Below are 19,800 nucleotides of genomic sequence, written 5' to 3'. Positions count from 1 at the left end.
CAGCGATCCATTTTTAATGCTTTATTCATTGATTAAAAGAATATACATTTAACATAAACCATACAACATCAGTCATCAAGTCAAACATTCAGCTGGTTTCCTTACATTTTCTGTCAGGAGTTTTTTTTTTTTTAATCTGATCACATTTATAAGATAAAATCTCACCACATCTGGCATATACACACACTGTGCCAGTGGATTCACTCTACTGATGTACATATAAAATCCGCATGGTATGTGCTCACTGGAGACAAAACAGCGCACACCTGTCAAAAGGTCATTTTAATATAAGATGGTAAAACCATTTGTAAAACACATATAAACTTTTTCCATAAATAGAATCATATCTGGACATCTGTTGCATAAATTGTGTTTTCCAAAGCTTACAATATAGCAGCCAGGTCTCAGCACTGCTGGGCACCCACGTTGGCCACTTACTTTATTATTGCAGACTGTCCTTTAAACATTAAATGCACAACATTCGTACCACTTAAAACTGGGGTCAGGTGGAAGTCTCACAGAGACCACGTCTGTACCGCGGTTGCCCTGAAACAGTTAAATCGGCTTTTAAAGCCTCTCAGATATAACAAGATTTTAAAACATACTTCATGGAATGTTCTTCATGCATCATAGCAGCTCATACCTGTGATAGAACAAGCTTTGTATTTGTTTCCTTTCCTTCCTTTACATTCACTATTCACAGTGAAACAGGTGCATGTTTGTTAAGAGTTCTGAGGTTGCTGACTGAGCCACAGCACAGCTGTGTACCACAGGTCGAAATTCGACCTTATATATTACAATCTAGCAGTATCTGGCTGGCCAGAAGTTGGCCTGCCCCTGCCAGCATGTGGGCACTTCTTCGTTTTTAATCTATTCTTTGGCAGCTGACACAGGCGCTGACAGAGAAAATCCAGTGACTCGGTTGCTAGGGATTTCACGACTAATGTTTGTTTGCGGGTGTATACCTCTGTACTGAAGTCTTCACTGTTACGTGTGTACCTCATCGGAGTGCACATTCTTGCTTTTTTCCCGCCCCCCCCCCCCCCCCCCCCCCCCTTAAAACTTTGGCCCAAAGCTAACTTTTAAGGAAGGCGACAGAACATGAGAATAAACAAGGAGGAGTTTGCAAAGAATCCAGAAAGACTACAGCTTATGGAGTGGATCTGGAAGTGCAGGTACCTGAAAAGCTAGTGTTTCACTCTGCCGCTTAACAGCTACCAACAGCTGAGAATGGGAGTTTAGTCATGCTTCGGAACCTGCACGTGAAATAAAGCAAGGCGAGAGTCTTACAACGAACAGTCCTGGGCAGACCTCTCTTCCTTTAAGCCTATTAAGTAGCATGCTACCAGATTAAGCACACAATGACAGCACAGAAATCCACTGGGCTATGGATATGGGTATTAAAAAGAGTTGGCTCCTGAGCACGGAACTCCGATGGGATAATAAAAATCATTCAAAACGCAGTTACTCAACAAAAGTAAAAGTTAGCCGGCAACCTCAGACAGCCTTTGGCTGTACCTCTGTAAGGTTTGGTAGACAAGTCCATTAACCGTGAAAACCCTAAACACTGCCACTTTCAGCTTCTAAACCAATACCCGACTACGTTCTTTGATCAAGAAGTAGAATACACATATATAATTCTATATAGCTAATACTGATTAAACACAGCACAAAAGGGGTTAATTCACGCTACTGAAAAAACATAATAGGACCCTACTTGCATATGTAACCACAGGAATTGTAAATAAGGAGCTAAATGCCTTCACTGAAGCTTTGCATCTCTCTGTAAAAGTGACGGGTTGGCTCGGTGAAGACACTGAGCAGCTCGATGTCCATGACTGCGTGCCAAGGTCGACCCAATCCGAGAGAAACTTGCTCAATGAGATTGTGTACTGGATCCACATCCTGGTCTGCCAGTTCTCCTTGGTCGAAATCAATGCTTTCTTCTGTGACCTCCAGGACTTTCAGGTCAGAGCCACGAAGACGAGCAATTGCTATAAGGTTATGAGCCCAAACTGTGTAACCTAGGTGGGGGAAAAAGAAAGGGGAAAAAAAAAAAAAAAAAGGTTGCTCTGTCGTTTTGCTACAAGGCAATTTTTTACTGAAATACTTAATACCAGACCATCTCAACGTCCTTCCCAACCTGTTTTGTCATCTTCTGTCTGGCAGAATCCCCCTAGAGCATGGGTTTGGTTTTTTTTGGTTGCAAGTGTTAAAGCCCCATTTTATATTCTGAATAAGAAAGTATCAAAAGTATTTCAGATAGTTTGGCCAAGCTTTTCTAGATCTAATTTTTTCACCATTTGTAGAAAAGTGGCTTTTCTTACTTCAAGTTATACCTTCAATTTCAAACCTCCTGTGATCTGCTTAATAGTATAAATAAATAGAATTAAAAGAATGAATAATCAATTATTTTAAGTGAATGTACCAAAGGATTGTTTCAAAACTGTGCTTATGCTAGAAAAAAAAATATCTGAAGTTTGCTTTTGTTGCACTAGCTTAGACTTAACAAATAATGCCCAAAACAAAACCCCAAATCAATGCCAAAACAACAACGAAAAAAACCAAACCAAGCCAACCAAGTGAAAAATACCAACACACACACACCCCCCCCAGAAGCCTCTCCAGGAAACAGGTCACACCAGTATAAAAACCCCTACCTGTATCTTGTTATTCTACCCAAGATTAAACAGAATTACAAAGCTTCCCGCTCTTCCCATTAGCGTATATTGGCATCCTTCTTCAAAAACACCTACTCCCCAGTTACCTGTTAGCTTTCTGTACCCTGGCTAAGGCAAATGCTGAGCTCCTTATTCAGGTGCAAACCACAGATGATCTGGGAACATCCCTTTTTGGGAGCTCCGCCAAGTCAGCCCCTCCACTGCAGAAGGAAAGGCTCATTTCTGCCTTCATCATTCTCACAGGTGCTAAGCGCCTCTTGGGGAGATGCCCACTGGGATTCCAAGTAAAGCTGCAGACTGCACAGTATTTGAACTGGGGAAATTAAGCTGCTGAGAAATAAAAACTAACCGTGGGTTGGTCTTCAACAATGCGGTTAATTTATTTTAATTTATAAGGTAAATTAATAAGGATGCTCTACATCATAATGTATCAAGGCACTTAGTTAAAGGATGAAGAAAACCGATGCCAAAGTAATAAAGGAGAAATTTCCATTCTGTTTTCTTTTACTTTTTCCTGCCGTTTTTCTCAAGGCTTCCTGTAAATACGTTACTCAGGGCAAGTTTTCAACAAAGAAGTCTGCACACATCTGTATGGCACATTTCTGGTATATTAACCATTAGGAATGATGCATTCTTACAATTACCACCTGCTGATACTTCACCTCCAGCACGACTGTCCACAGAAGATGAAGGTGTCAATAAGGCTGCAGGCCGTTAAACCTGACAGAAAATTGCACCTGTATTGCTGTCTCCACCTGGGAGACAACACTCCCCATCACGATTTGAAAGAGCTCACACCATCTTCCGGTTATCTTGATGGTAAAGGAACTTACTAAAGAAATCCCTGAGAGAAAGTGCAAGAATAAAGGGAACAAAAACTGCAGTTAAGTCCCCTGTACCATCCCTGCGGTTCAGGCATGTGGCTTTTGCTGTAACTTTTCATGGTCAGATCGTCTGTGTTTTGGAACAAACACCTTATTCTCAATCTCAATTTCAATTAATTCTCCTTTCAAAAGTTTTGCCTGAAGTTTCTCAGTAACTTTCCAGCAGCTGAGAACCTCTGCCCAGCTAAGTATTCAGAGGTAAGAAGGAATGATCACCTCACTACAATTATTACCGAACAACAAATTCACCATGGACATACCATAATTTGGTTTTCCTTGCTAGTCAAATTCCAATTTTAGCTTTGCTCACGGACAGAATAAAACTGAGAATCTCGTAGGTAACACAATACGTTTACAACACAGTCTTGGAAATCCACGCGAATTGTCCTTCTCTTACGGGGGGTGGTGGTGAAGCTTGACGCCCCATAGGCGTGCTTTTCATTCACAGTGCTAGATCATACCACTCTGAGTATCCTACTGTCTCCATCCCATCCCAAATGACCACACACTCTTCACATCTTTCCTTCATTCTGCAAGAATATATTTAATATCCTTCAATCGGCTTTCCTCTGCTCCTGAAGATACTACCTTGGTGGAAACATGATGTGACCTCCCACAAAAGGCAGAAGATATTCTCGAGGTACCCAAGGAAAGAGTGTTTTTAGGGTATGTCTTCCCCCACCTCTTTTGGCCAGTGACAAGTGGCAGCCGAAACTATATGTAACTCAAAGCTTTTTCACAGAAAAATAATAGCAAAAGATGGAAAACTAAAAAACACCTGAGAGGAATTGGAAACTGAAGAATAACCACTTCAGGAGACAGAAGAAACCTGAGCACTTAAATATAAAGCAAATTATGGCACCCTGAACAAAACCACCACTTTTTCCTGAAGGAAGCTTGATAGTATCATGAAGAATACGACAAGTGGAGCCAGAAACTACTACATGGTAAATCCCAGAAAATACAAGCATGAGGCTAAGACTGTACTGAAGCATCACATGTTCTAGATCTTCGGTCCTAGCCATGTTCTTCTCACAGTTGCTGCTCTAGAAGAAAGATGCTTATGCTCTAGTACCACAGAAGCCGTATTTACAGCTTAGAAAAGATCAGGAGGCATTATAAGCAGCTTAGCCAGCTTCTGAAGCAAGGAACTGAGAAAAGAAGGGCAAAGAATCCGAATCCCAACATCAGAGCAAGGGTGATTATTTGGCCATTCTCTCCCCTGGGTACACACAGCATCTCTCCAAAGAAAGAAGATGCAGCAACAACCACTTGCTAGACAGAACTGTAGAAGGCATTTGCTTTCCCGATGCTCTGCACAGACTAATACCTTCTACTGAACAGAGATGCACTGGTATTAAATGATACTTAACACAAACTTATGTTCAAATATTTTACCAGCTCTCTTTTTAAGTTTAGAGAATATATTAGAGGACTTCCCTGGAGCAGGAGGATAAATTAAGGTAACGTGTGTTTATTTTTTTTAAAGGTCCTCAAACTTGTGTCCAAATGTTAAAAGAAACAGCTAAAATCCACATTAGAGCAGTTAAGGTCACATGCCGGGAGCCAAAAGCTGTCAGACCTGGAAACTGTAAAGGAGAGACAACTGAATTGATCCCCCACCACAGTTCTTCAGTAGAAGTCAATGGAAAAACTTTTTCAAGCAAATACAGCAGGACCTTCTTGACTGCGACCAATGGCAATCTGAATGTACAGCCTTCGCTGCTGAAGGTCTCCTGCTTGTGCTGAATGAATGATTTACCCCCCCAAGTAGTCCGAGGAAGTCTGAGGAATGCTGCATTCGTTCTTACGCAACACAACAGAGTCATCAATTAACTCCTTCACGCAGGCACCACCAAACTTGCTCTTGGTAAGCTGACTTGGCACGCACAAAAATAACTGTTCTGCACCGTTTCACTTGCAGGTGCCTTAGAATTTGCCAAGCAACTGTAACTTCTAGCCAGTACTGTACTGATGGCAGAGCTGAGTACAAATGCACACTTTTTTTCATTTGCAATTACACGCCAAATAAATAGGTGGGGTAAGCCTAGCTCCGGTATTACTGAAACAAATGCACTCAGCAAGGTAACCTCCTCCACATTCTATTTTTCAGCCTTCATCTGCTGGCAAAGTCTTACCAAACTGGTAAGAGACTTCCTTCCCTCAGCCTTGGGGCACTTCACCCATTTTATTTACAAACAGGAAGCACAATTATCTAATCTTGCCAGCATATGAGCTCACAGTAAAACAGCAAATGTTTTCAGTGTTCATATTCACGTAACCAGCTGCTTGGTGGAACTTGCACAGTGCAGACTGCTTTCAGGATAAGCCTCCCAGAATGCTCAGTTCTTAGTTATCCCCATTTCTGTGAGCAGTCTAGTAAAATCCTGTGACTTCTCAACAGAAGTTGGTAAGCTACGAGTACGCTTAGAACTCGTACACGATAAACACCTTCAAATTTTCAAATGCAAAATTACCAGTCTAAGGTACAACAGCATGTATAGCAACTGTGCAGGGGACTTTTGAACACCATTCCGCTAAAACACATTATGATCAGACAGGCTCGAGTGTTCTAAGTGCTCCAAAGTCACATACTGTGCCTCTGCAATGTATTACCTACCATGAACAGCGAGGAGAGACAGTCTTGTGCACCTCCAGGCCAATAAGACAAGTGGATCTTCATTCCGGTTGTCGCTAAGATCTGGGAAGCCAGACATATCTATCACATCATTCATTAGTATAAAATGAGTGAGGAACTTGTCATACTGCCTGGATATGAGGTCAACAACAGCCCCTGACACACAGGTGATGTAGCTGTCAAAGTGAATCCTCTCTAGGGGGATACTGGGCTTAAGAATCCTTAACATATCATCACTCTTGACATCAAAGGCCATTATATAGACCCGAAGATTAGTGCTGTTGCGAGTCAGCGCCTTCCAATTCTCATCTTCTGGCATACTGTTCAATGACTTGTGCATTATGGAAACGCTGTGGACCAGGAGAGACAGTCGATGCAAAGGCACATGGTTGCTGTCAGCCAGGACTCTTGCCATTTCAGCTGTAAAATCACAGAAATCCAACGCGAGCGAACGCAGATTCACAAAGCGCTCCAATTCAACCGCAGTGATCAGAGTGGTATTACCAGGGATGTGGTTGTCCAGCAAGCTCAGATGTTCCATGGTGTTGGCTATGGGGTTTGATAAGGAGGACAATGATGTGGGAGTTACTATTTGCAGCATAAACCCACAAGACAGCCATTTCAATTGCCTGCTATTGCCTAATATCTCTTCAAACAGCTGCTGGATTCTGCAAGTAAACAAAACAGACAATGATCCTATTAAACATGGTTTAGTCTTACCAATTGCATACCATTCTACTTTTTAATTCAAGAATTCTTCTTTCATTTATGGCCTTACTCTGCAGGAAGGTGCTGTTATGGTTCTTGTGAACTACAAATGTTAGAACCTGGCTCTGCAGACTTCCCACAGCAATCTAATCTTCACTGCGCTTAAAAGGTTAAAATCGTAAACCGTCTTGAGAAAAATTACATACTTCGCCTTTCAAAAACCGTGGCACACTACGAACCTTCGTTTCATGTATTTTCCAGCACGTACTTAACACCCTCCCACATACATTTTAAGGTTATGCAAATAAGAAAACCTGTAATGCCTTTAAAACACAGCTCTTGTTTTTTAAAAACAACTTTTCATGTTTGCTAACCTCTCCAGAACTGCAAATTCAATATGGAAAAAAAAGTAATTGTCAATGAAAGGTTGCAGAAACTTGGACTTCGAGCGTAAGTGAGAGTGATCTGAAACTAACCGCTTGAGTTTGCTCATTAAAGGGTAAAGAACAAACATGTGAGAAGATTCTTTAAGTAATTCTGAATGTACAGCTAACTGGATTTTCAAGTGTCAAAAGGTTCAAGTTTTACCAAAATTACTCGGACCTGGTAATATTTCAGTCTCAGATTACAAGCACCAGATAATTCTGGCACTGCCAGAATCCTCATGGCATTTATTACACTGCATAATTATTATGTACTTATCCTGATGCATCCCACCCCTCCTACCCCTTTATTTTTTTTTAATGAAGGGATGTTCAAAAGTATTTTGAGATAAGGTTTTGAATACTAAGTTTAAATAGTACAGTCAAACTCTACAAACTTACTCCATATAAATACTTTCCCAGTCGTCTTCCCACAGCTGCTAAGGCCCAAAACAGTCCTCCTGCCCAAATGACAAGTGTTCTTTGAGCATATACATTTTAGGACACGTGTAGATAAGCGCTAGATCTCATACCCTGGTCTGCCAGAAGGAGAGATCAGCATTTAAGGGAAGCAGTTAAGCCAGGCTATGACAGTTCCATGAAACATCACGAAATAAGACGTAAACAGCTCCACTGCAAAACTAACAGCAATCTTTGTGCCTCAAATCAGGGTACGTTTTGCACAGAACACTTTTTCCTTTATCATTACGAGTATCTATATACTTTATACATCTAAGCAAAACAATGTTACAAAGTTGTTATTCTCATCCACACATCTTCAATCGACGTAATGTCCAGAAAAAATTATAAAAGCTTATTTAGCCCAGTATCCTGACTGACAGCAGAGAAACACCAATGCCCAAAGTGCAACAGAACATGGAAAGCACAGAGATATTTCTCAAATATCTGCCTAGTTTCCAAAAATTTGTAATTCGGACCTCCTGAGCCAGAGGCAGCTTTCTGTAACGGTAACCCTCAGGGACCTCACTTCTACCGATTTCTCCAGGTCCCTCTTTGAGCCAAGTAAGCTTTTAGCAACTGTAACATCCAATAATAAAGAACTCTGCAATGTCTTTCCACCCTCTTCTTGCTTGCTCTGAACCTGTCACCTACAACCTTTGATGCCCCATAAATCCTGCTGTTGTAAGAAAGTTACAGGATCAATCTTCATTCATCCTCTCCCCTGCGAAATCCTTACTCATCCTCTCCCTTGCCTGCGTGTGCTTTCTTCCTTCTCTTAAGAACGTACTGGGTTTGCGAGTCCTGACTTCTCTTTGTAAGCGGAAGAGTTGGTGTCGTTACTGTATTTATCTATTATACACCTCAGAATAGTTTCCAAGGTTTTGCCTAGTATAGTCATCAGGTTTAAAGATTTCAGTTCTCCCAGATCTTCTCTCAACATTTTGTTTTTAAACCAAGGACTGGCAACTGTGACACAAATTAAAGTTTTAAACAACAGTTCACGTCACAGATAGTGTAGTTTTGCTATTTTATTCCTAAATTCTTTTATAGTTCAGATGAGCCCTGTTTGATCCCAGCAATGATTGTTTGATAATTATTCCTGCCGATGCTTAAATTGAAGGCAGATTCTCTGACAGTGCCCCAAAGAACAAGGTTCTACCACAGAAACCTCTCTAATTTCTTCCAATGAACCAAGACCCTTCCCTCCCGCCTCTCACCACGCACACTCACCTACAAAAGGTGCCGTAGTGGTTGCAGCAATGGTAGAATTTGTTTCGTGATAGCCTAAGCAGTCAATCTTAACAGCGCTTGTAATATTTCACAGAACAATTGAAAAGATGACAAATCACTTTTGAGATGCTCAGTAGAATACTACCATCTATATACCTCACCGCACTGAAAATCTGTTTCAATTGTGCTTCTCGGATGACTTAAAACATCTAAGCTCAGAAGAGCACTGTTCCGGTCCTCACACAATTTAATGAAAAGAATTATGATACAGAACTCTGGAGCTGTAGGGTGGGTTTTCTGCCCTATGGGAATTACAGTAAAAAGAGAGATACTGATTTAATGCTATCTACACATCAACTTTTTAGTGCAAACACTGAAGTATTTATACAAGTATTTAGATCTGTGCTGAAAGTCTACCAGCCTGAAGGCCCTAGGAAAACTTGCCCCAGTTCTTTGCCAATTTAATAAAAAGAGATCAAACATGTCAATAGAGACGTATTTAACAGTGATCACTTTTGGATTGTTTTTAATACCTGCTTTGTATTAGGCCAGACAGGAAGCACCATATAAACCACAGGCCATTAGTTTTAACATATTTCAAATACATTTTTCAAATACCCTAACAGGGGGGTTTCCTCCCCTGGAAATTCTTATATACATTCTATTTTTCCATGAACAGACTGCATCTAACTGGAGTTTGCAAAAAATAGTTTGAAATGTGTTCTAGAAGTTTAGACAAATTAAGTGAATTCTTGGGTATTAACGCTTTATTATCATAGCAACTTTTACTTCAACTGCTTAGCATGTAGTACAACATTTTTTCTTAAACCTCACTTTTAAAACTCAAGTTTAAGCATGGTTTAGCAAGTATAGCACAAAACATAATAAGCAGAGCTCAGCATGTGCAAGAAAACAACATAACCTAGTGATGCTTCAGCAAGTGTACTTAATCATCCCCCTTTGTTCCCTGTAAGCAGCAGTTATGGGATGTTCACCACCAACCTGAAACCTAGTGGGATCATACTGAAGCAAACTATTTAAAAAATAAAAACCTCAGAATAAATTAACTTTCACAATTAATGCCCCAAATGGCACTTTCAGACAGAGGACAGATCAAAGCCTGACTAGAACAGCTGAATTACTGTTTAAGCCCAAAAAACAGTCCTGACCAGTAGTCAAGCACATCGATGGCCCTGGACAGGAAGCAAAGATCTTACTAAGGTCCATATGGAGCCTATTTGTTTAATTAAAGACTATCAATCAAAACGTTTTGTTTAGTAACAGAGGCTAAACTGGTTCTTTTGGAAACCAAACTATCTGAACCACATGGATCAGTCATGGGAAGCAGATTTCAGAAAGCCAAAATTTTAAACAACTACCCTTTGTTCAACACAAGACAAATGCATCGCTTACGCTGAGCTTCCCAACACTAAGGAACAGAGTTGCAAAGAATATTTTAGGAAGTAACCAGGGACACATGCTATACAGGAAAAGAACAAGCCTTACAAACCATGCTAAAAGGATACTTTTGAAAACATGATCTAAAGTCTCCTCTCCCTCAGAATAACCCTTCATCTAAATCTGGGGGAGCATCCTAATGGTTCTGTGCTAGCTGGGATTTCACCCACGATCTGTCACATCCAGCTCAATGCTACGGAATTAAGAAAATGTTTTCTTCCCCAACTGCTTTAACTGAAAAAAGTTCCTGAAACAGCTGGTAAGGTTTATCACCAAATGGATTCCAAAAATCCCCGACTGCCAATCACACTGTGTCCAAAGGCTGCTGAAAACCTTTCAACATTAGTTGTCAGTATCCACGTTTCACAGCCTAACTGATGCAAAAGACAAGACTAAGGAGCCATCGTGATTTACTTCCTCAAGTAAGCCTGCTGCTAGTGCTGACGAACTTGAGAACACTGAAAAAACACTGCCAGCTCTTCTTTAATTTAGAAAAGGACTAGCAGGTCCCAAACACATTGTTTTATTCTAGGAAAAAAAAAAAAGCAAACCCCAAAAAAACTCCAAACCCCCCATATTTATTTGCTCATTCCAAAATGTGCAAAGGTCAATATTTACCTTAAAAGACTTAACTTCAAATTAGATAATGAGTTTTGAATGGTTTATGGCTCCAAAATGTGCATTCTTATTTTTGTTATTTGTTTGAAGAAACATTTAACCATGCACTCAGCTGAGTAAACATCTGCTTAGATTGATTTATTCAAGCCCCTTGGCAAAGATATTATATATTTATATTTTTACAACAAAGGATATGGAAAAAAAAGAGCTTTTACTGAATCAGCCTTTTACCTGCACACAGCACTACAGTACACATGTTAAATAGAATTCCAAATTGCTCCAAGTCCTGCATTCTAAGCATAACGGATGACAAAGACACAGTGTGTGACACATCTGTATTTGCACTGTTTGCAAATTTAAGTCATGACCAAACATTTAGTTCAGTGGTTGTGTTCACATACATACACTGATCTGATAATATACTATACTACTTCTGAAAACACTCCAAAAAATAATAGTAAATATCTGGAGTGGCTGTAGTCATTCCACTCCCAAACTATGGGATATAGATGTTTAAAAATTAAACAAATTTACAAATTAAAATGATGGTATTCAGGTTTTATCTATATGGAAAGTTTAGCAGAACTACTGAAATGGTTAACTTAGCATCACTCCCTCTGTGGTAATTTTTTCCAGAAGTCAGTAGCTTTTTACACTGTATTTAATTTTTTCCAAAGAAAAAGAACCAGCTATTTTAATTATAAGCATTCAAGGACTGTACCATAATGTAATTGTGGCAAGCTGAAATACACCTCTGAACTAACAAGCACATTGCAAACTGCATCTTCCAGGAATTCTGCAAATATATAACCTAGTTTTGAGATGCAACTTGAAATAAGTTGTTTGTGTTTACGCTCTCTTTCAAGTTTGCTCGCTATATGCTCTCAATTCTTGTGAAACACAACAGATTACTTTTCTAATTCTTTCATGTGCAGCAATAGTGGAGGTGCTGGTAACAACCCCCCATCCCTGCTCCTCTTTTGTGCCGTTAACATGATATGGTTTCTAGAACACAATGAAAAGAGGAAAGAAGGGATTCTCACTCTGCTAAAAGAAAAAAAAAAAAGCCACAAAACCAGACTACTTCATGTAAATAGCAGGAACAGAAGTCAACTCAATTTAATAATTTAGATTCTCATCCTATTAAAAACGTAAAGCTTTCTCAGGCATGTATTTCAGGCATGAAAATCTGTGTTATCTGTTTTTATTATTTTAATGTATTTGATAAATTACAGATATAACTTACTGCTTAATCTTCTTGCCATCAGGGTCAACCTTGCCGAGGTATGTATTTGATATACTTCCATGTTGCTGCAGAATGCTTATATCCCCAAAGAGACTTAACTTCTGGAGGTTCCTATGAAATGACAAAATAAAAAAGGAATCTGTACACAAAATTAAAACACTGTCAGGAATCATTCTAGCTAAGTCAAACAAACACATTATTACATGGAACAATGTAGTTTGTTTTCAGAAACATCCTATTGTCCTGGAACACAGGCACACATGGAAACTAAGAAAAGGAGACTGAAGTAAAAAGGGGAAGAGGACCATGCAAGCTGCTGAATCCAGCTGTAAAAGCAAGTGCCAGTTTTCAGTCACCACAGGAGTATTTTCAGCAGGCCAGCACCATAAAGAAAACTTTTAGCAGGGCTTTCATGCAATTTTTAATCCTTGGAACATGTGTGGTAAGTGCCACAGATGAAAACATCAAATACCTATTCCTTTTAACATTTAACGCCCAAGTAGAACACAACCACATACAACCCTGGGTTACAAACCGGAGCCCAAACCTGCCTCAAAATCAAGGCAACACAAACCTCAGACAGGAAAATTGAAAGCTCCCCACACCCTAATCAGTGTCTAATTTCTGTTATACCAAAGTAAGGGAGGCTGTTCTAATCTTTCCCATCAGTGACCTGAAAAGAATTAGCAGTCCACCATGACATACAATTTTAATTCTTGGAAGGGATACCTAAAAAGAAGTGAAATAAAACCTCTTAAGTTTATGCTGGACATGACTTGGTGTGCTAGCCAGTCAGTTTTCCTTTCCCTGACTTACATCTGTTCTACTCCTGAAAAAAGATCAAGCAAGAGATATGAAAATGACTGCAGTTTTAGAGTATCTGTGTGGCATTTACTTTTATTTTTTTTTAACTGACTAAGTTTTGGGCCAACGTTTTTTATATTTATACATGCTGTAAATTAGATTTACTCCTAACACGCAAGGACTAGTCTGCAATTGATAATTAACAGGGCAGAAACTCCAGTTTCATCATAAATGGCTACACAAGTTAAATTAATCTTAAACAGCAGATGCCAATTAACCTGTAGCTGACAACTGAGTTACATAAATTCTTATTTCTTCTGGCTTACAAATCATACGCCAATATTTCAGATCAGTTTTGAGGGAAATGCAATACAATTACAAAGCTCACAGCTCAGGGAAGCTACAGTGACCGGTCACTACCTCCGCAGTATGAGCTGATGGGGGGGAGGAAAAAAAACGTATCAGTTGGCCAAGTTTTGCATTTTAGAAGTATGAACTGCAGTCTGTGATTGGTATCTATCATAAATCGTTCTTCACCTGTTTTGGAGTTCCTGTGTTCAATAACCATAGCTTAGTTTCCTGAAATCTACCCACTGTTGCACCTGCTACTTTTTTTCTATAGGTGAACTACCACCTAGTAGCAAGATCCACAAGCTTCGTATTGAGTCATGACAAATACCAGATCAAAATTCCTAGAAAATCTTGTAACTGTTCCAAAAATTCTAACAATTTGGAAGTCTTTTAAATACAGAACTACTGTACCGATGATACGTTAATATAAACTGAGCCCTGACCACATGCTCAATATTCTATAAACCTGACTAAGACGATGCCAGATCATACAGAAGAATAAGCTTGGCAGGGAAATCTGAAGATGCTGGCACCACCACCAAGAGTATTTTGGGCTCTCCTTTCCTCAAAAGCTGTAAGATAGTCTGGTGTGACAGGGAAAGCAGCAGAAACCTCCACCTGGTGTGAAAGGCAGTGTTCACAGCCAATGCTATAATTAAGCTTTTATCTTCTGATCTCGGTGACTTAACTCTGAGAGCAAAGAGACAAAATGCAATCTTCAGAACAATTCTGAATCACCTACATAGTCACATCACACAGGTGATGAAGGTCTTTTTCTTTTGTGCTACTGGTACCCCCAGCGAATGCTACCGTAGGCAGGTATTAATTTTAGAGCCACCAAACTACAGGACACACGAAACACTATTTCCTACTATCCCACACATTTTTAATACGTCTATTTGACTGCCATTTCATGCACTACAGAGAAACACGGAAAAGTTCTCCACCTCAAAACTTAAGCAATGAAAACATCCAATTATTTTTCCATTCACAGCACAGATGACATCAACAAATCTGATCACAGTTCAACACAGTATTAGATTTTTGCTACTATCTGCAGTGTCATATAATCTCTATGGCATTCAGCTCACATCTCATCTTTATTGCAGAGAGTAAAGTGATTGCTATTTAAATAAAATTATTTAGAAGTTAATTGTCATCTTTTGCTAGAAGTCATAATGGCATCTTAATCCTATGCACTACTCAGACACACAGCTGGGGAAAAACGTGTTTGGGGGGAATTTCTGAACCGTTTATTTTCCATTAGCTCAAAAAGCATATGAAATGTAATAAGCTTCTTTCTAGGCTCCATCTTCAGTTTTGGTAGGTTTTTTTTGAACACCCAATGAAAAAAAAGAACAAAATGGCCTGGCTTGCATTCAACATGAACAAAGTGGTAAGGCACATATTGTATTACTATACTAGTTTTTGCCAGTTGCAGCTGCCTGCTCAGACCTATAGAAAAGCGCCATAAAAAAAACTCAAATACAGCCACAATCTACTGTTTTGAGCGATTCACCAATTTTTGGCAACTCCAAGATGGATACCATACCTCACCGAGATGCCACAGTCTGACTGTAACTTTCATTTTTGTTTCCACAGCAAAGAACAAACAAGTCACACAAATTAATGTCCTGCAGAGGAAAAGCAGGGGGGTGGGGGTGGGGAAATGTATCACTACCTTCCTATTTTCCTTTGTAATCAGCTAGAGGAGAGACTGTACTTTGAGATTTCAGTTGCATAAAAGAACACAGATTTTTCCTACTGAATGATCAGCAATTGCTTATTAGCTACTGTATGCACCGAAATGACACACACAAAGTTTGTCATCCTCCCACCTGCCTTCCAGAACTTAGTTTTGAGAGATCAGTTTGAGAAGGTGCAGATTATTAGGATTTCTCAAGAGCCACTAACAAACAACTTGTCCCTCCCGCTACTGCTACAGAACATTACACCCACCTGTATCTTTTCCTTTTTTTAATAGGAAGCAGAACATCAACTGTTTAAACAGTAATATGCAGTTATTTTGCTTCGTTTACTGCCATAAACGTAACAACTTATGGAAAAAGTACAGATCACTATAAACAGTACTTTAGTACCTTTTATTTAATTAAATTACAGATTTTTAGAGTTCACCATAGTCCCAGCACTATTAAGGCAGTGTTTTGGGAGTAATAAGCTGCCACCCACAAAATAAAGTTTACAGCAACTTCAGCTCTACCTCAAATATGAGACAGATCTACAATATACCTTTTTGGATGACAACTGGCTGCCAGCAGCAGTACTTCTCAGAATATCATCAGCTGGTTTTAAATCAAGTTGTAGACAAATAGTTACTTCCTTAAGTCCACCAGAGTTAGCAAAGGTCATTTGGAAATATTTTTCTAGAGACTTAACATGCAGATCTGCTTAGAAATTGGCAATTTTATGTTGTAAAGAAAATGCTTTTATTAGCAAAAATACACATCATTCTTCTCTACCCAGGACAGCATTTAGAAATTGCATTATTTTTAGTCACTACTTTTCTTAGGTCCTGCGATATTGCAAATCCTCAAGGAATTCTCTAGACCCATCTGAAGTGCTCCCCCCCACAAAAGGAGGGGGGTTGTTACTGTACTGTTTAATAGTAGATTTTAAAAGACTACAAGAAGATTACACAGTTAAGAAACAGCATACCATTTCACAAAAGTATGTTTCTTCCTCCCCAGTTCCGAAGTACAAGATGGAAGTTCTTTGAACTTCTCTGCCAGAAAGCTATCATAAGGGCTGACAGGAGTTATGAAAGAACTATCCTGTTTCAAACTTAATTCCAAAAGGAACGCGTTTAAAGTGATTCAGCCACTGGAGAAGTCAAAAACGCTGCTGTTTCCATTATTTTGGAAATTACTGTAGCTATCCCACGTACAATGTCATACAGCAAGCAAAAAGGAATTATCAATTATACTCGAGTTACGGATGAATAAACAGAAGCAGAGAAGTAAAGTGACTGGACTGTGGTCATTCCTTAGACAAAACTAAGCATCAGGAAGGTGACAATTCCTCCAGTTTGGACATGTGGTCACAGTGAGAACTAGGCAGCAATTTAGCATAGTTTAATGCTCCTTCCCACTTTGTTTCAATCTCGAAACTCTACTTAAAAGAGCTAAAATCCAATGTTCTACATGCAAACTAATCAATTGTTGGTAGTTAAACCTTGCAAGGAAAAAAAAACAAAACCAAAACACCAAAATAAACTAAAAACCTTGTCTGTTCAAGGGGATAAAAGGAATCTATTCAGAAGTAAAACTGCATAAAAGGTCATGTTTAATGTAAATTCCCCCCTCCCCCTTGTTTTTTAAATGCTCATTAAAAAAAAAAGCCTGCTGTAATAACCAGGTACCCTGTGTTCGCCAGTCACACGTTACTTAATTTTAAAACACAAGAGCAGCACGCAAATGATTTGAAGACAGCAAGAAAGTACAATAATGCAAAATCCTATCGAAGTTGGTAACTTTTCACCTCTGACTTGGCCCCAAAATTATACAAATCTAGCAGAGAACAGGTACTGGAGAAACAACCACCTTCCACATAATATTTTACCGCAGTCCTAAACCACACTGTACATAGTGAATCTGCAAAAAGACCTTTAGAAAGCAAGTGCCCTTGTATGAGTTTCCGTTAAGGCCATGGAGAATAAATCTTTTTCAAAAGAAAAAGCATACCAAAGGCCTCACAACACATTTAATTTTGACAGCCTCATATTTTAGTGAGACAGAGGGAAAGGAAAAAAAAAAAAAAAAAAAAAAGCAAGCACTCTAGTTTTTCCAGCAAAACCCTCAGGCAACATCTCCTGCAGATACTATTTATTTTAAAATTCCAAGTCCGTGTAGCAATACTTGTCTCAGATAATCACTGACATTTTTTCCACTTATAACATTAACTGGATTTCCCAAAGATTCAACAGTTAAGTGAAAGCTACTCAGAGGCAAGAGAAGAATAATCAAGACAGATGGCCACGATTCACACACCGAGGATTCACAGGGCAAGAAATAAATTCGGATCAAGGTGAGCTGGGGCCAAGGAGCTGTTTCCAAGAGCAGGGTTTGTATGACCCAGCCAAGGCAGCTGCACCGCAGGAGGTACCTGCTGGGCACAACAGAGCAGATGAACCGAAAGTGAGACCTCACACACCACATCTGCATCAGTCACAAAGCAACGAGGAATTACACGTTAGGTTCCCTCGCTATAATTCAAAATACGGAAGCCAGGAGGCCTCAAAGTGCTCTCTAATCCCTCTGGAATCAAAGAGGGGCGGTGACCAGACCACGACTCAGTCGCAGTTTTCCAAAGGCCCTCCACGAGGTTTAATTCATCCTAAAGGTACCTTGAAATACTTGCAGCTTTTCTTCTTCTTTTTTTTTTTTTTTTTTTTTTTGATAGGTGAAGCTATATGCACACAGAGGGGAAATAATATTAACCACTTCCTACCCAAATATCTGCACGGCTTTCCAAACACACCACAACCTGACTGTAACATCCCTGCCTTCCTGTCCTAGGTGCTGACTACAGGCCATGTATTAGGGTATCTGAATGTTATCTTTTTAGAAAGATATTTATCTGGATTACACCCACACGTGGTACAGACACTATAAGCGTTCGCATTTTAAGGAACTTCCAACGCGAGGAAATCATCCCACCTGCCCAAGTTACCCTGCGAAAAAGGAAGCTCTAAACGCATCTTAAGTCCAAACCACAGGAAAACATTTCTACGATTTATTTTGGCCAAGCAAGTCCTACGTCTGAAGTACTTTTCCAATAAACAAACGTAAGACCCTCCCAGCGAGCCCCGAGCCCGCCCCCCAGTGCGGCCGGTGAGGGCAGAGCGGCAGGGGGCTCGGCGGGGCAGCGGCGGTGCCCTCGGGGCTGGGGGGGGGGGAAGGGGGCAGCACCCCGATACAGAACACCTCCAGAAAACACCGGGGCTGTCACTTGAACACACACACCCCGCTACTCATGTCTCATGACATCCATTATTTTTCCATCAGGCATAAGAGATGTGAAGCCCGTCCGCGGCGAGGCTGGCATGGCAAAGCGAAGGTGCCTCCCCCCCCCGGCCCCCTGCCCCCTGCCCCCGCAGCCAGCTCCGGGTGCCCCCCCTCCCCCGCAGCCCCTCCCCGCAATGAGACGGGCAAGTTTTCACCGTCACAGCCCGTTCCGCGCACCGACCGGCCCCTCGGCAGCCAACAGCCTGCGCTCCGTTTCCCCACCGAGCTACCGAACACGGTAAAAACGGGCGGCCCGAAGCAGCGCGCCCTCGCTTCAGTCCCGGCGGCCCCATGTCCCGGCCCCCCCCCCGGCTCCAGCGCCGCAGCCCCCCAGGCACCGGCCGCTCAGAGGGGTCCCCCCGCCGCCCCCCGCCGGCCGAGGCGCGGCCCCCTGCCCCCCCCGGCCCGGCGGCGGTACCTGTTGTTGCGGACGCTGCTCAGGACGCACAGCACCAGCTCCAGGTAGGTCCTCAGCAGGTCGAGCCAGCGCGGGCAGAGCGGAGGCGCCTCCCCGTCGCCCGCCGCCGCGGCGCCCTCGCCCGCCGCCCCCGCCGCCGCCCCCCCCCCGCCGCTGGGGTAGTTGTCGGCGGCGAACTGTACGCGGAGCTCACGGACGAACCAGCCGCACTTGCGCATGAGGAACTCGAGGCGCGGGCGCTCGGCCGGCGAGACGCGGAGGCTGAGGCGGAGGCGCGGCCAGAGGGCCGGGTAGAAGAGGCACTCCCGCCAGTGCGAGCAGGCGGCCGAGGCCCGCAGCCGGTCGGGGCCCGCCAGGAAGGAGAAGATGTGCACCACCAGCTCGCTGGGCAGGGAGCCGGCGCCTACCGCCTCCCCGCACACCGACATGCCTGGCGCCGGGCCGAGCCCCGCTGCTGCTGCGGCGGCGGCCCCAGGCGGCGGCGGCCCCGGCCTCGCCTCCGGCTCCTGCGACAAAAACAACAACATCAATGACAAGGCGGAGGGGGCGGGCGCCGGCCGGGACGCGGCTGCTGCCGGGACGCACCACCCGCGCCGCCGCCGGGGGGGGACGAGGGGCGGGGCGGGCCGTACCAACACCCAGGGCGGCGGGGAGGGGCGCAAGGCGGGGGGAAGGGGTGCGGGGGGGGGGGGGGATGTGGGCCGGACCACCCACCCGCGCGGCGCCGCGTGGGCCCTACCACGCAGCCCGGAGGGGGGTGCGAGCGAACACGCCGCCGGCGCCGCTCTCTGTTCCTGCGGGGCGGGGAGAGCCGCCGCGGCGTCTGGTGGAGGAATTACCCCACGGGGCGGATGGA

General features: G+C 42.3%; 1 protein-coding gene across 1 annotated transcript; it reads right to left on the bottom strand.

Annotated features, from left to right (window-relative positions):
- Positions 1–1,045: 1,045 nt before the first annotated feature.
- Positions 1,046–19,569, bottom strand: FBXO33 (F-box protein 33). Its single transcript, XM_080395313.1, has 4 exons — positions 18,945–19,569; positions 12,348–12,458; positions 6,186–6,871; positions 1,046–2,024 (listed from the first exon to the last, which is right to left on the bottom strand). Exons 1-4 carry the CDS (start codon positions 19,469–19,471, stop codon positions 1,753–1,755), a joined length of 1,596 nt encoding a protein of 531 aa, XP_080251439.1. The 5' UTR covers positions 19,472–19,569; the 3' UTR covers positions 1,046–1,752.
- Positions 19,570–19,800: the final 231 nt, after the last annotated feature.

Source organism: Falco punctatus (assembly GCF_963210335.1).
Source record: "Falco punctatus genome assembly, chromosome: 7".
In the NCBI taxonomy this organism is placed as follows: Eukaryota; Metazoa; Chordata; class Aves; order Falconiformes; family Falconidae; genus Falco; species Falco punctatus.
Note: the sequence above shows the minus strand (reverse complement) of the source record. Positions and strands in the feature narration are given on the sequence as shown.